Source organism: Rhinolophus sinicus, chromosome 8, assembly GCF_057876585.1.
Source record: "Rhinolophus sinicus isolate RSI-liver-muscle chromosome 8, RSI-T2T, whole genome shotgun sequence".
NCBI classification, from domain to species: domain Eukaryota; kingdom Metazoa; phylum Chordata; class Mammalia; order Chiroptera; family Rhinolophidae; genus Rhinolophus; species Rhinolophus sinicus.
The window spans coordinates 22,190,700-22,208,075 of NC_142508.1; the positions used below are offsets into that span (position 1 = coordinate 22,190,700).

Genomic DNA, 17,376 nt, shown 5'->3' on the forward strand with positions numbered 1-17,376 from the left:
GGGAACAGCAATGATGCAAACCCGAGGACAATGTGCCTGGGTGATTTAGGAGCAGGAAGCAGGCCAGGGAGGCTATAAGGGAAGGAGTGAAGGGAGTGGGAAGCAGGGGAGGCCATTAGAGGAGCACAGCTGACCCATGAATAATGTGGGGGCTGGGGCGCCAACCACCAACCACCAGAAAATTTGCATATAACTTTTGACTCCCCCAAAACTTAACTAGTAATAAGAGGCCAGATCATTCAGGGCTTGATGAAAACTGTAGCGATTTTGGCTTTCATTCTGAGTGAGACAGGCAATTGGGGGAATGATGAAATCTGCCTCACAATCTGGCTGATTCGTGAGGCAAAGCAGAGAGACCAGTTGGGTAGCTAGTGCTTAACAACCCAAGTAAGAGAGGATGGAGGCTTGGACGGATGGGAGCAGCGGCTGGAGACTAGAAGAAAATAATGTAGGAGAAGTTTGCTGATAGAGGGAATGTAGGTTGTGAGAGAGAAGGAAGAATCAAAGAGGACTTCAAGATATTTGGCCTGAGCAACTGAAGGGGAAGTTGTAGAGTGAGACAAAGGTGACGTCAGGAATCGGGAAGGAGATCCATTTTGGACAGGTCAAGTTTGACAGGCATGTTAAATACCTAAGTAGGCAGTTGGATATGGGACTCTGGAGTTCAGGTAAGACTCTGGTCTAGAGATATAAATATAAAGTCACCCATGTAGAGAATATAGGGATGAGATAACTGGGCAAGTTGTGTAGACAGAAAAGTGTCCAAGGAACAAATCTTGGGGACGCCAATGTTCAGAAGTTGGGAGATGAGAAGGAACCAGCAGAAGTGATTGAGGTCACCAGTGATGTAGGTGGTTAGTGAGACAGCCAGGAAACCAGGCATGTGTGGTGTTTTGGAAATCACGTGAACAAAGCCTTGCCAGAAAGACCAAGTGACAATTGTCAAAAGCTGCTTGTAGGTCAATAAAATGAGGACCAAGGACACTGACTATTGGATATAGCAAGGGCGAGGACACGAGTGGGATAGATGAGGTCTTTGCAGTGGTAGAAACAGAATCCTGGTTACAGTGGGTTCACGAGCCAACAGGAGGAGAGTGAAGGGAGATGCTGAGGATAGAAACAACTTTCTGAAAGTTCAGCTGTAAATGGAAGGAGAGAAATGGGGCAGAAGTTGAGAGGATTTTTTTTTTTAATGGTACAACTAACAGCCATTAATAAGAAACACCCATTATTTTAAGTTGTATTATCATGTTAAGCTAATGACTTGAAAGAAAACAACACTTTCATTATGAATGAATATAATGCAAAAAATTAAAATTCTGTTGCATCCACACAGAGCCTTGTTTCCAGATGGGAGGAAGTCCTTCCAAAGTCATTCACAAAACTCTTACCAACATTTCCTCATATTACATTGCCTCTTCTGCTTTTGTAAAGAAGGTAATTTCTTATCAAAAACTTCTGAAGTCATAGTAAGCTTTTCCAAAAACACAGACTACATATAACTTTATGATTAATATCACCTAGAAAGGACCATAACCATAATGGCTGAATTTTGGCCTAGACTAATTATACTGTTTAACTCGGGTCTCATTTTTAATAATTAAAATAACTAAAGCCTCTTTAAAGAGCAGGATGAAAATATTGCATCCCTTAAATATCAATGTTAAAACCACCCAATTCTTCTCTCTGCTCACCATTTTAAATATTCAATAATTTAATTCATTCCCTATATAATTGTGTTTTGAAACCTGATTTTCCCAAAGTAATTCCCATAGGAACCTTAATAATTACTTAGTACAACTATTTGCCAATTCTTCATCAGATCAAATACTGCTTCTTGTAGCTATAATGTAATAAAACATTAAATAGCTTTTTAAACTTTAAATAACCTGTTTAATGTTCTATAAGCATCACTATTTATTTTTAAAAGTATTCTCTTTTTCAGTGTCTTTTAATTAAACATCTGAGTATTGTGGTTATTGTTCTGAGATACTTTGCTTTCTCTTAACTTTGTATTTCTTCAATTATAACGATTACATTTTTGTCCTGGACATATTAAAACAAACATTTCAAAATAATTTTTAAATCACCTATTATTCGATATTAGTACAATTCACACTAAGATAAAAACAATGGCTATTTTTTCAGTGTAAGTAATTATGTATTTTAGTGGATCCTTTATCCTCCTCGAACCAGGATAAATTTCCCTGAATTGGATTTTCTTATCGTTGTGGCCCAAATGGAGAAATTGCAGAAATCTGTACAAATAATTTCTATTTGCTTACTAGTCTCATAAACATTTAAACTATTATGATTGAACAGAACACTAACTTCCATAGGATTCCACTAAATATTTGCCCATCTTGATAGACTTTTGTTTTCAGCAATCTATTTTTTCCTACTTTCTTCGTGCTTTACATGTCTTATTGTGGACCCTCCAGGTACAGTGTAAAGCAGGTCTGCAGTTCAAAGAGAAGAAACTCTGATTCTTGTCAAAAAATATAATTTCAGAATGTCCCTCACAGCCCCCCAGGCAGAGCACTCTGCATTCTCACATTTTTTAAGACTTCAAGGTATTAAGAACACAGGCTCTCTTTTCCAAGGAAAATGCCCTTAATGCTACAAATACAAAACTTATTCTGCTCCCAAATTTTAAAGCACTGGACCCACGATACTGGCTGACAATACAGCTATTGACAGCGACAGGTGACCAGTGGCTGGAAACTCCACCGTGCTTTCTCCATGTCTGAATCGGACAGGATCTCACGTATCTCAGATCTTGTTCTTGGTGTAAAAGGGATAAAAGGAACTGAGAGAAATGCTGTTGGCTGGCACTGGCTGGGGTGCTGGAGGGATGAGGAGGTGTTAACGAGAGGCATCCGGTATCTTTTTGTTTCATTAAGACCCTGGCTTGACAGGAAACAGGGGAAACTTAGCCATAGAAATGGTGCATCCGCTGTGGAGCCCAGCAAGTGGAGTCTCCCACCGCTACTTAGAATAAAGAAACTTATAGTCCTCTTTCTCTCATGTTTCTGGCCACGGTCATCTTTCTTCCCTTCTTCTGCATTCACTATTGTACTCTATTCCAATCACCTAATTTTCTTTCTTAAAAGTCTCAATGCCAAGAGTAAAAGCCCTTAGAAAGTGGTCCATAATAGTATGCCAGTTAAGTTCAAAATCTATATAAACTCTTGGACTTGTTCAAACGAGAATGTGATTTGATTGACCTACTTTTGTTCAGTTTTTTAAAATAAGAGGGACTGAGTGAATTTGAGGGTGAACTGAATTCTAATTCAGAATGCTGGGAACAGGAGCCTAAGTTTCTTACTCAGCTGAAGGGAGTGCTGCATGAGTTGAGATGGGGCAAAATTTAGTATTTGATACATCCTACTGTATTTTCTGTTTTTAAAGTGACTTCTTTGGAAGGAACTTCTTTCCTTGATTGATGTCTTAAGTATTTACTGAGCACCTACTGGATAGGCCAGGGGTCTTTAGAGTCCAGTGCTTGTATCTCTTGAGACCAGACTCCTTCAAGGAAGAGAGTTCAGGAGATAACTGAAACGCAATGTGAGTCAGTCTTCCCTCTCTGTAGCAGGAACAATGATGTGTTAGAGCAGGTTTCACAGCAGATGTGAAGGATGATGAGCAATACAAGGGGCCACAACCCACCGAAGAAAAAGGGAAAGCTTGAGCCAACTTGAAGGGGCACAGGTGTGGAGGGTCAGGTCAATTTGGACAGGGAGCTGAAGTTCAGGTTTTGAAGCAGCATGAACCCCTGGTAAGAGCACCATAGGACATCAAGAGTTATATGAACCTATGGGTGCTTCCCAGTAATGAGTAGGAACAAACAAAATCCCATCTAATGCTTTCTCAATGGTTCCCGTGGCTGGCCCCCGGTAGTCCTCTATTGTGTTTCATTACTGAAGTCAGCTGCAGAAGAATTTCTTTCTGAGAATTTCAGAAACACACTATGTAAAAGGAAAGTCCTTCTCCTAAGATGCAGGGTCCTAAAAGCATTACAAAATCCGTTGCTACAAACTTGCACAAGCTTTCTTAACATTGACCTTAGATAAGTAGTAATTTATATTAAGTAATGACTATCGCATGTTTATTGTACTTTTCACATTTTGGCAAGAGAGCAGGTTGGTTTGCTAGGTTCATAGAATTTTCTAGGTTAATAGAGGATGCATGTGTTGCTATTTTCGTGGTTGCACGTGTGTGTGTGTGTGTATGTGTGTGTGTGTGTGTGTGTGTGACATTCAGTGCAGTGAAACTTTCCAGCCGTGTTTTGATCAAATACACATTTGATATGTGTATTTGGGATTTATAGGTGCCTGAGCAAGAAGATATGCAATATGCAAAAAACTCTTCATTCTTTATTACTGACTACAATATAAGGATCATGCAACGGCTAATCAACAGGAATTTACACTCCAGCCTGTAAATCCTAAATGGGATTATCTGTGGACACATTCACTGAAACCGCACAGTCTGGCATCCTGGATTGTAGCAGAATGCAATAAACAAGCATAATTACTTCCACACAAAATGTCTATATATCAATGTTTTTTTGATGACCTATTTTCAGGGAGTTTTCTCCAGTAATTCAATCATCCAAACAAATTTCCAGCACACTTTGTACTGCAGTCTCAAAGCCTCACACTAAAAAAAGCCAGCTCTCCCATGTATTTACAAGGGAAAACTCACTTCATGGAGATCCACTTTCTCTGCCAGCAGTCAGAGAAGGCCCAACCTGCATCATGGTACAAGGGTTTATATGCTGTTATCATTTGTAGGGAGATTATTTACTAAATATATTCTTATCTTCATTTGCCTGAATGCCACTGAGTCTAATACAACTGAATAGTTCACCATGTTTGTAAAAACTAACAGTTGTTTTATTTTTCCAAAATGACAGATGCTGTAGAATTCTAATTAAAAAAGGTGGAGGAGTAGCTGCCACCTGGTAAAGCTCCCACCAAACAGGGAACTGGAATACTTGCTTGCTTTTTTATGATGAGTGTTTTATCATTTTTTTCAGGGGGTGGAGGGCTTGGTATAAAATTTTGAATAAATTACTGAGGAACAAAGAAGCATCTTGTGTTTTCTTGATATCTTCTGCCAAGAATATTAAATAGCTAAAATGTAATGAAAGATTAGGATGAAAGTACGTTGGAATCACAGGCAACAGAGAAGCATTATGGGATATTCTCTTGTGGGATGGATGATGACAGATTGTGCTGCATCTTAAAGTATTCAAGGGCAACATGCACTAGCCATTCTCGGCCAATTAAAAGTAATTTCATTCTTTGTACCTCTTTCCAGGAATCCATTTTGCAGACAGCATTGACATGTATGTCCAAAATTTGTGCCCCATTTTGATAGACTATTAGCCAAGAATCATATGCAAATTTACTCATTCTTTGAAATCTCAGCACCAAGAGCTTACCTTTGTCACAAAATAGCAGCTGCCACCACCAAGAATTAAGCCTCAAATTTGTACAGATATAAATATGGAAACTATGTGACATTTTCTTAGCAGTAGGTGTTGAACAGGACATACAAGATGAGCGTTTTAACACACATATAGAGAACAAAATGCATTTCAGCCTAGAGAGGCAAAACACAACCAACTTCTGTATTCAAGCTTCTCTTTGAGTGAATCACCTGAAATGAGTAATAAAGGCTTATCTTTTTGTTTCTGTATTCAGCAAAAACAAAAAGGAGGCGACACCTAAGAGGCTTAAATTATCGAATGAAACAGTACATGTTCCAAGTTCAAAAGACGGAAGTCCAGCTCCCAGTCTCACAGAGACATTTTTAAATGAATTCACATCTTTATTTTGTCCCTCCTTTTTATGACTTTCTACAGACTTAAAATCTGATTCATAGAATCCAACATTTATTTCATTATTCTCTATTCTGGTAGGCTCCCACCAGAGTTCATTTTATATCTGCAACAAGATGAACTCCTCAAAGAGAAAAATGATTCAAATCCAGCCCAGTGTGGAGCAAACAGTAGTTATTCAATGAAGATCTGATGAAATGGGTTTTATTGATCTCAGGTGGACTCAACCCCTTTGGAGAGGGACAGCACAGTATTCAGGTCACAAGAAGAAGCAGACCTTCCTCTCCTTTCTTTACGTTAGAGGCAGGAAAAAGTCAGCCTCAAAATATCCAGGATAATTCTTACCAATGAAACTTAATAATTTTCCCAAAGAATATCATCTTTTAACAGTCAAAATAAGGCAATATCAGTTTTAAAAAGCAGCAAGACAGATATACTATATATCCCTATTTATTTACTGTGGGTATATTTATATATATGTATATTATATATATGCATATATACACATAGATATATTTATATATAAAATACTTATATACATATATTATATGCATGCATATTTCATGTAATTTTCCCACTCCAAAAGCTATCAAAGGCAACTTTACCATAAGCAAAGAAGCCATGCAGCCTTACGTCTTAAATACAAGTCTTGCACCCAACTCATACCTACAACACAGCTATATTTGTTCATTACACAGGGAAAAATGCACTTATATGTCTATTTTTGACAGTCACCACTTGATCCATTACCTAAACTCAATGATTCAACAATTTACCACTTCATGCATCCATAATGTATCTTACAGGATATACAGAAGATAAAATCCTATCGAATTTTTCACGAATTAAAAGAAAAAAATTGCTAAAAACAATTTGAAGGAAATTCTGGGACGCCTATTGTACGGACTATTTTCCATTGCACTGTTTTTATGTAAGACACAAATTGCAAGCAATTACAAAGATACTAGTTTATGCAATATGAATGTGATAGCCTATAAGCAATCTGAAATTGAGGATAGTAAGAAAACCTATTAATTGGAAGATAGCTGCCTGAAATATCGCAATAGTACTTATGCTCATTTAAAAAAGGGCAAATACAAGAATTTTTAAGATGAATGAGCTAAATAATTTTGTTTTTGTTTTTTTAAGTTGAGACTTGATAAAGTTTAGCCTGACACTAGGAATATACTCAAATCTTTCCAATCCTTAGGGGAAAGAAATTTTTTTTTTTGGTTAAGTGGTGACATAATTTCTACTAAAATAGATAAAAATGGATCATTTTAAGCACCAGCATTTCTTAGTCTCAAGGCACTGTGTTAATCAGCTCAGAGGAACTCCCTAGCTTCAATTCCTATGTCTTGAAATACATTCAAAGTTCCATCATTCAATAAATAATCAGTCTTCAAACCACCATCTTCTATTTCTCTCTTCTTCCCTTCCAATTATCAACTTCTGTGGAATTGTATGTATTAGCTGCCTCCATGTTTCCTTCCTGGATATTTCCTAACTCTATAGGTCCTTGCTATATCTTCCATCGCTTGAGGACCACCAATGACTCACTCTCTAGAGAATGGCACCAAGTCCTAGCAATTATACTGATTACATTTATATCAAATGAGGTAATTTGAGTACTTGTTATACATTTAAACATTATATAAAAAGGATGGTATTAATATACCTCCAAATGATATATCAAATGTCCATTTTGACTGATGCAATGTAACAGCCTTATAACTGTTTCCTGATTCCTAGTCTCACTCTTCTCCAATCCGCCTATACACTGATACTTGAGTAATATTCCTAAAATAAAGAGATCTACTCAAGGCATTTCACTGCTCAAAACTCTTCAATAGTTTCCCGTTATATATTGGACAAATTCCAAACTCCAAACCCTTCAATTAGCCATTGGAAATCAGACCTAATTTGACACTTTTCCACTAAGACATCCCCTCCCAACATTTTCCTCCCTCCAAACACCACAGTCTCATTCCCATTCCAGGCTTCTGTGTATGCCATCCCTTTGCCACTAACGCCTCCTTCCTCATCAGGGACCCCTGAAGCCCCACCCGCCCACACTGCTGGGTCTGTATTCAACCTTATATACTCCTAGAAATCCTCCCAGAGGTGAATTTAGCTTACACTCCCATACAATGCACACTTTCATATTCTGCAAACTCTGCTACATATGAGAGCTATTTGTGTATGGATCTTTCTCTCGCAAAAGCTTAGCAAACCATGAGAGAAATAGTCTCTCTGGGCAGATATTTATCGTAAGAAAGGTGCTCAATAAAGACTCGCTGAATTGATTTGTGCTTCTGTCTTCACCATTAATAAGAATATTAAAATAGTTATTTGGACCACCTGACAAAGTTCTCCACTAACTTTTAAATGCTATCAGGGCTTTTCAAATATAATAAAAACAAATAGCCTAGACCTGAAAAATAATGAAAATGTTATTTAAAAATATACACACAAATAAACTGCTTGAAATAAAAAAGTCTATAGCTATATCTTCTATCTATCACCTAACAGAAAACAGTAACTAATTCTAACCAACTATGCATGGAGAAAGAAAATAAGACACAGGAAAGCAAGAATATGTGTCGCCCACAAAATGAAAGATATTATGTGCCTACGCCCTGGTAAGTGCACTTAGACTCCCATCTCAGAGGCTGGTTCAGTTATCCTCCCACCTACCGACAGACTTGAATCTTTGGACCAACTCCAAGACTGTCTGGCCTCCTGAAGTTCCACTGGCTTGTAAAGACTATGAGGTCAATCACTATAGTCCACACTCCTCCTTCTAGGGTTACTCTGAAACTGAACCTGCCTTAAGAAGAGGAGAGAGGGATGGGAAGCTTTCCCAGGCCTCTGTTCTGTGGCCCTAGCTTTGTTTTAGGATAGCATGAAACCTGCCACTGAATTAATCAGTTCAGATAAAAGGTCTAGTATCAAGCCCCATCTTGAGGTAAAGATGGTAGAGCTTTAAGATTCAAGAAATAAGCCGTCCAGTCAGTGCCAGTGACAGAACAGAAAAATTAAAGAGTGAATGCCAGCAGGAACAGCACGGAAAAAGGAGGAAAGCATGATTCTGCAGGAGTGGAAAAGGAACTGCACTCACTCTATGAATATTTTAACAGAAAATCCTTCTTTCCTATTAATTAATAAATTATTCTTTCCAAATATATAAAGACTATCTTTCCAAGGAAACTTGTAAAATATTTATCTCTTGTCAGTGTGCACAGGAATTGATTCGCGCTTATTGAATGAGACCCAAAAGTTCACATTAACGAGGACCTTGCATAATTTCATTTACTTTAATATCTGTGTGCAAATATGAAAAGCAAGAGAGAGAGAGAGAGAGTAACACACTAGAATTTTTAGGCAGAAAGAAATGTTAACCCATACTTTTAAGTTATGTTAACTACAAGGCTCCCCAAATTATATCACAGTAAAAATATTTTTAAACAATGGTATCACAGGCATCAAAGTCCTCCCTCTCAAACTCTTCAAGATGCTGAGCAACATCGAGGGTTTTTAAATCTTAAATTCGTGCTTGAAGGAAGTGAAGAGGAAAAAGAATAGCCACAAACAAGAAAGAAAAAAGAAGAAGAAGAAAAAGGAAAGGGAATGAGTGAGAAGAAAATAAAGCAAAGATCCTAATAGAAGAGCAAATCTTTTTTCTGTTTTGAACTTCTGTGAGCATTTCTAACTCACCCCATCCCCCGTTCCATTTGAATTCAACTCAATTCGAACATTTGCTGAACATCTGCCATGTTCAGGACTAAGCTAGGTGAAGGACCTCATCTCTGGGATTAATGATAAAACTAGAGACCAATTCCAAATGTAACGGCACTGTCTGCCACTTAGCTGGTTTCCGGAGCTGCCTTGGGACTCCAGCACCTCCTATGGCCGGCTTGAGAAGAGTTAATCCAAGCTGATGGCTTTGACTTGACTAAAAAGTTGCCATGGGCTTAAGACACTTCATGTTTCATTACTGTCCACTTCTTACCTCCACCACCCTGTCCTCCCTAACAGGTAAATATGCGTGTACACACACACACACACACACCCTGACTTGAAGCCCTGGCCCCTGGGACATATCCAAGCTTCACTGGTGTCAACTCATCTAGAAGGAAATGCTCATTCAAAATTGCTCCTGCAAGAATGAGTATACATGCAGGATCTATCATGGGGGCTTTACTTTTAGGGCACAGATGGTGTCTGGATCTAGGTGATGCCTACGAGTATGCACCTTCCTAGGAATCTAAGTAAATGAAGGTCTGATGCCAAAAGTGGCCCTCACGATGGACAGGTCAAAGTGACTGCAGACCTAACACTTGGATTTGGATGAGAATCAAAGGAAGGAAAGGTCAGATGCAACTGGCTCATGTCAAAAGCAAAAAGCGACTGCTACGTTAGACCCTCACAGTACTTTTTCTGTATGACCTAGTGCATTGAATGTTCCTGAAGCACCTACTATAGGTACTGAGTCCAAGAACAAATGAAATACAGTCTTTGCCCTCAAGGAGCTAGTCTAGTGGGAGAGACAGACTAGAAAGGCTATAGTGAATGTGGATAACGTGCTGTGGGAACAGAGCACTCACTCCTGAACTCACAGCTAATCTCCCCTCTTTGTAGATGGGTGTTGACCCGTCTACAAAGGCCACAGAGTAGCCACTGACCTTTCCTCACCTATGGCCGCCACAATGTCCCTGTGATGTTTTTGAATGGCTGAACACAGTCCGAACAACACAGGCCAGTAACAACTCACATACATCACCACTGCAAACAATTTAAATAACATTAGAAGCTTTCCTAGCTGACAGCCTCTCATCAGTACTGTCCATCAGTGCTATGGAAAAGTACTAGTGATATTTTATCAGCTGTTTCTGACTCTATCATAGCGCTGTCCAATAGACTTTCTGCAGTGAAGGAAATGTTTTATATCTGCATTGCCCCATAGGTAGTCACTGAGCACTTGAAATGCGGCTACTGTGGCTGAGGCACTGAACCAATTTATTTTAATAAATTTAAAATGAAATAGCCACAAATGCTTAGTGGCTATGGTACTGGATGGCACAGTTCTAAAATAGAAGTGTTTTAGGGTCGTGCAACACAACAAACTAAGTTTTCTGTTGATGTCAATACAGTATGCTTAATGTCTCTAAGAACTACAAACACAGATAAAAACTGGTTTTCTTTTGTAACCTGAAGTTGCTAATAGGGATTACGTCCAAGAATATGTTAAAAGTTAAAGTATAATTGAAGCATATGCATGTCTTGCTTAAATTGGCTCAGACGTTTACCACGGACCTTCACGATAAAGTGGAAAACGTTCTGAAATATTTGGAAGTTAAGATGCTTAACACAGAGAGATATTTGGGAAAGACTTATTCTCAAGTAGTTCTAGAAAAAGACAGTGCCTTAAAAGTGAGATTAAAGAAGGTTTTGAATGTGGGGGTTGAATCAGATCAGCGGATTGCAGGCATCATGAGTATGAGGACCCCGTACGTTTCTGCACTGCTTGATTATTACTGTCTAACAGATGTGGGGCACTTAGGAAACTCGTAATGGAAGTAGTTAAAGTAGTGCAGAGGGGAATATTCTGTATCTGGATCACCATGGTTATTGCATGACCATGTGCATTTGTTAAAACTTTCAAGACCGTACACTAGAAAAGGTCAATTATGCCTTGCTTTTTTTAATAAGGGGAGGAAGAATAAGACGAGAGCACTTGGGAAAGCCATGAATGGAGAGCTGCAGAAAGCAACTGATGTGTGAAAGGCAGCATCACACCTCATAGGAAGCAAACCAGTACATCCCAAATAGCAAACTGATCTCCTAGGACTGAAAGGAGAAAAAGCCTCAAGCTTGGGAATCAGAAAGGACATACAGGCTGAGACAAGCTGTGTGATGTTAGGCAGGTCAGTTGACTTCTCTGTGCCTCAGTTTCCTCTGCTGTAAAATGTGTAAAATGAAAACATATACCTCTAAGGGTTTTGGGGAGAATGAAATGAGAAAACGTCCACAGAATGTTCAGCACTGGGTCTGCGCCCAGCAAACACTGAGTAGATGGTAAATGGAAATAAAACACAAGCTCATCTTCTTAATGAAGCCCTTCCTTTGAGGTCCTCTGGTCCTGAATGAGGGGATTCCATTAAAATATTCACAGTTGGAACAGTTGGCCAATGGGTGATCAAACAAAGTTACCAGCTTAGACATAACTCAAATCTCTTGAGAGTAAGAGGAAGGGGAAACACATTTCATGCTTCCAGAAAAACCTGAATTTTTGCCAGAAGCAAAATTTTCCCCACATAAAATTTTAAGCAAGTCCCCAAATGTCTAAGTGTACACATGAGAGCATAAGTGAATTCATCAATGAAATAATTTATCCTGGCAAATTTCCCAGAGTAGAAGCAACCAGAGTCTACAGAAAAAGGACAGAGACATGAAATAAAGAAAGTTGTTACTCTGCAAATCAAGAGTAATTAATTTTTTAAAAGGAAACTAGTTATTATTTGTCAGGGGAAAAAAGCATGAACATTTTCTATTCCTGGTTACCATTTGTTTTCCGAGGATAAACAGACCAAGCTGAGAGTCACAACATACTGGATTTCACAGATCCCATACTTGGAATAAATTAAGCAATTAGTTCTTGCAGCGGAATTGGGTATAATTTGTAGTTAATGTGGCCCTGAAAGCGGTAAGACATTACTTAAAAGTTCAGAATCTGATTCATGACATATTTAATGATAATATTTAAACCTTTGAATCCCGTGTACCTTGCAGGGCTATAACTCACTTAATTCAAAGATCCTGAATTCTCATTAGCTGAAAGAAACTATTCCTTAAAAGCTCTTAAAACACCTACCTCTCCTCTATGACTCACGGTTAAGCCTCCTTACAGGAAAGCCACTGCAGTTTTTCCCATTACCTGTTCAGTGGGTCAAGATTAAATAATAACTTGAGTCACACAGTCATTACATTAGTTCTCCACCTAACAGAAAAAACTTATCAATTATTTTAGAGAAGGTCCAAATTCACTTAGGGAATTATCTTGGAGTCATCTTTAATTTCTGCCTCTCTGATTAAGAATCTCCTTCAGCTAAATAATATTAAATATTGTGTTATTCATGTGATTTTTAAACATAACAGCAAGTCAGATATCAGAAATCAAGCCCACAGTAAAAACTTGTTACTAATCCGGAGCCTTTGCTAATATTTAAATGTCAAACTAGCTCAGGAGTTGTCAAAGTGTGGACCTGGACACAGCACCAGCATATCCTGGGAATCTGTTAGACCTGGAGATTTGCAGGCCCCACCCACCCCAGATCTACTGAAACAGAAACTCTTCAGGGTGGACTCCACAATCTGTGTTTTAACTAGTTCTCCTGGTGATGCTCACGCACACTATAGCTTGGGAACTGTGATGTAGCTAGTTCTAGCAAAACAGTTGAGGCCATAGGCCAATCTTGATAGAATTATCCAAATAGATGAACTCACAATTTATCCCCCACAAAAAACAACAACAAACTGTAATATTCCTCTTAAACCCTAGTAGTAACCGAATGAGAATTTTTCTGTTTTGGAGAATTATTGGAAAGAAGCAATTGGTCTGTATTTCCCTCCAAAACATCAGGACACTTTGGACACAGAAAGCGGTAAGGTTATTAAGACATTCTTAATTGCTAACAATGAACACCTTAGTGAATCTACAAAATGCTACAGAAAAAGGTTAGAATGCAGCCCAACATGCAAACTGTGCCGGAACTGTCATCCTACACAGCAGCCTCAGTGGACAGAGTTCTCCTGAGCGTCTATCTACTCCCTGTGCTGGGCCACTCACTGGCTCCAAAGACACTGAGGATGAGTAATAACCACACCCACAGTCACTACAGTAGATGATGAGGGGAAGACAATTAAAGTGGAGGCTGAATTTTTCATGTTAGATAATGTGCCTCAGTTTTTCAAAATGTGCTACCCTGACATCAAGATATCCATCCCATTTGAGGTTGCCAAGGCCCCTAGGTCAGCCTGTAGGCAACAAAGGAAAAGGCCAACTTTGTTAAAATGGGAAGGGGTAGAAAAGCAGTCACCTGCCAGTCTCAAAACAAACAAACAAACAAATAAACAAACGAAAAACACACACGTTTTGAGTTCTAATACAGGCTTACGTTCAAGATCATCGCATAAACTTGTGACACTCCTAAACAATGAGTTTAATTCTTCACAGTTAAACTTTACATCATCAAAGCATTAAGACTATGTCCAATAAACTGAACTCTAAATAACCCCAAACAAGCTACAAACAATGCTTTACTGTGAAAAGCCTTTGCAAAATGTGGCCTATTGGAATGGAGTATCATTCGGCCACAAAAAGGAATGGAGTACTAATACAGGCTACAACATGGATGGATCTTGAAAACATTACGATAAGTGAATGAAGCCAGACAATAAAGGCCACATGCTGTATGATTCTATTTATAGGAAACGCTCCAAATAGGAGAATCTATAGAAAAAGTAGATTGGTGACTGCCAGCGCTGGGGTCAAGAGAATGAGAAACGACTGTTCATAGAGTTTCATTTTGGGGTGATTAAAATGTTCTGTAATTAGATAGATAGTGGTGATGGTCGCACAACTCTGTGAATATACTAAACTGAATTGTACACTTTAACAAGACAGATTGTATGCCATGCATATTATACCTCAATTAAAAAATGCACAATATACTCAGGGCATGTGGTTTGGATGGCATACAAAGCAGTACTCTCTGATTTCTTTCCATACTACAGTAAGATTTACTTTAAATGAGAATCTAAGTACCAAAAGGATCTGGCTTTGTTGTTAAGACAGATCTACGTACTAGAAAAGTAAATTCAACAGGTGCGTATTTGAGGACCACAACACTTTAAAAATAATGTCTTCCCCTCTCCTTGATCAACTGTATGATTTTAGAGAAAACCAGGACAGATTCCCCGGCAAGTCTTAAATATCACCGTGTGTCTCACATCACACCTGAGCACTTTCATAAAGCTTCTGGAATTTAAATTATGTCTATGTATCTGGGGAGCTGTTGGCAATTATCACGATATTTGTGATGCAATTCTCATTAGTTTGAATATAAAAACGATTTCTCTTTGTAAAGATGCCAAGAGCAGCACCATCTATTGGACGAAAATGTAGGTTAACAGCTACTTTATTAGGAACAATCTAATATTTAACAATTGGGATCTTCTAACTGAAAACAAGTAAGACATGTACACTCACACACGGAGGTACATTTTCTAGCTTTTAGGTTTATGCCTCCAAACCTATTCTAGTCCATCGTCATAGCAAATCTTCCTCAAGGAAAAAAGGCATTTCTTTTATAAAATGCAAAAATCCAATCCTACAGTTCTTCTGGAAAATGACCGGAACGCTTGAACCTACATCCCATCTAACTGGCTACTTCCGAATGCAATTCCAGTACTAAATGTGTAACCTGCGAGGAGATGAACCCATGAATAAATACATCAACCTGCAGCTCTCCTCCGACTTTGACAGCAGTGGCACAACGCTGATAGAAATTTTGCTTTAAACAAATTTTGCTTGAAACTTTTTAAGTAACTGCCCAGACTTGAATGTAAATTAAAAGTGCTAAAAAACACAAAAAAGTCAGGTTGATGCTTGTTCCTGTTACTACCTTTCAGGCGTTGTGAGCGAGTGTGTGCGTGCGCGCGCGTGTGTGTTTCGCATCAGACACGTGTATTTTTCATTCAAGCCCATTATATCCATAGCATGAATTTTACAGCAAAAACGGGATGTAGTACGTAGCTCCGCACTACGGTTGAATTTCTGGTTGGATTTATTTCTGTACATGTATCGAACAGGCTCTTTGCACACTTTGCAGAAAAGGACAGAGAAGAGCTGAGCACAGGGACCGTGACTGCCCAGCCCCTCTCCTGTGGCAGCCGGAGCACGTCCCCGGCGGGGAGAAGGAAGGTGGCGGGCGGAGGTGCGAGGTGGGGAGGGGGCGCATTCTCCACGCTGGGCACCCACCCTGCCGCCGCCGACACCGTGGGATCCCCGTCCACCGTCCCTTTTTCCTCCTTGCCAGAGGGCGGCGGCGGCAGCAAGTACCCAATGCTCTGATATCCCCCCACCCGTGTCCCAAACGATCCCCAAGAGGAAACCCCACCGAGGTCTCATAACTCACCCAGGCGGCAAACACACAGGAGCTGAATGCCAGCGAGGACGCGCGTTAGGATTAGCATTTCCAGACGGTCCGGGGACCCCCAGCACACGGCTCCTTAGCTTCTCGGGGTGCAGATGAAGGGAGCGCGAAGGAAGTGTTTTCTCCTCCAGTGTATAGATTGGTGTAAGAAGACTCGTGTGTGTTTGTGTGAGAGAGAGAGAGAGATTGAGAGAGAGAGAGAGAGAGAGAGCGAGAGAGAGAGAGAGAGAGAGATGGGGGGAAGAGAGAATCGACAGAAGGACGCGAGGTGGTGGTCGCGGGAACTGGAGTCTCTAGAGGAGGCGCACGTCGGAGGGCGGGCGGAGTTGGTTCCCCTCGCGAGCTGCAGCGGCCGCGGTCTGAGCGCTCGGAGCGCCGCGGAGCTGAGTGCCGGGTGCGCGCTCGGCCGGCTGTGCGCGCCGCGGGGGCGGGGGCGGGGGCGGGGGCGCGGGCGGGGGCGGGGGCGCAGTCTGCGCTGCTGAGAGCGAGCCGCCCGCCGGGGTCGCGCGCGGGGGCCTGAGGGGCGCGGCTGGCGGTCGGAGGCAGGGTCCCAGTGTAGCGATTCTCGTAGAGACAGTCCTCTCGCCGCTCCCGCCCCTGCCAGTGGCTTCGCAGCCTTGGAGTTAGTGGAACCCCCTGGGGTTTACAATCTTGGCGGAGAAAAGGTCCCTTCATTAGGACTCTTTGATCCCTTTGGAAGAGAAGAGGCCAAACCCTCATTGCCCTGCGCTGCTAAGCATTGACTTTTGGGGTTCACTCCTGGAAATGTTTTTCATTTTATTGTTGTCCTCCCTGCAGATGCTAAGTGAATCCCACCAGAAAGTGGTGGGGGAGCCTGCGTAAGCTGGGTTCCCCCTTCCCTTTCCTTTTTATTTTCCAAATCACCAAAGGAATCCGAGACCCTGTTTCCTCTAGGGCAGTTGACTGCAAACAATCTCCCTCTCTGATTGGGACCAGTCAGACTCTGCCCCTTCCCCGAATTCCAATCAAATTTTCCTGCTGTGCACAGCTGCTTGAAGGAACTTTCAACTCTGCAATGGGTCGCATGGCAAGGTTTTTTTAATTGCTTGATTGAAGGATATACAAAAGAAATATAATGCATGATTTGTGCCTCAGAGCTGGAAACGTCCTGCATGTTCCTGTGGTGGTCTCTCTGAGCATCTTAATGGCGGAAAGTACGCCCCGTTTATTACTATAACCCAATTCCTCGCAAAAGCAGAAATAGTAGTTTCCTGAATATTTACTGAATTAATTTGAAGCCTAAATAAAAAGATCAGGCAACTGGTTTTATCCTCCATGAGCCTCACTGTT

The 17,376-nt window shown here is 40.4% G+C and overlaps 1 protein-coding gene across 4 annotated transcripts in view; it reads right to left on the bottom strand.

Moving 5' to 3' along the window:
• The window catches only part of PTPRZ1 (protein tyrosine phosphatase receptor type Z1), a 165,480-nt gene extending 148,994 nt beyond the window's left edge, over positions 1-16,486 (bottom strand). For all 4 annotated transcript variants that reach the window (XM_019750066.3, XM_019750067.3, XM_019750065.3 and 1 more), the window contains exon 1: positions 16,048-16,486. In XM_019750066.3, the coding sequence (XP_019605625.3) occupies positions 16,048-16,105 (58 nt within the window). In that variant the 5' untranslated portion in view covers positions 16,106-16,486. The remainder of the gene's footprint in view (positions 1-16,047) is intronic.
• Between the last annotated feature and the right edge of the window lie 890 nt (positions 16,487-17,376).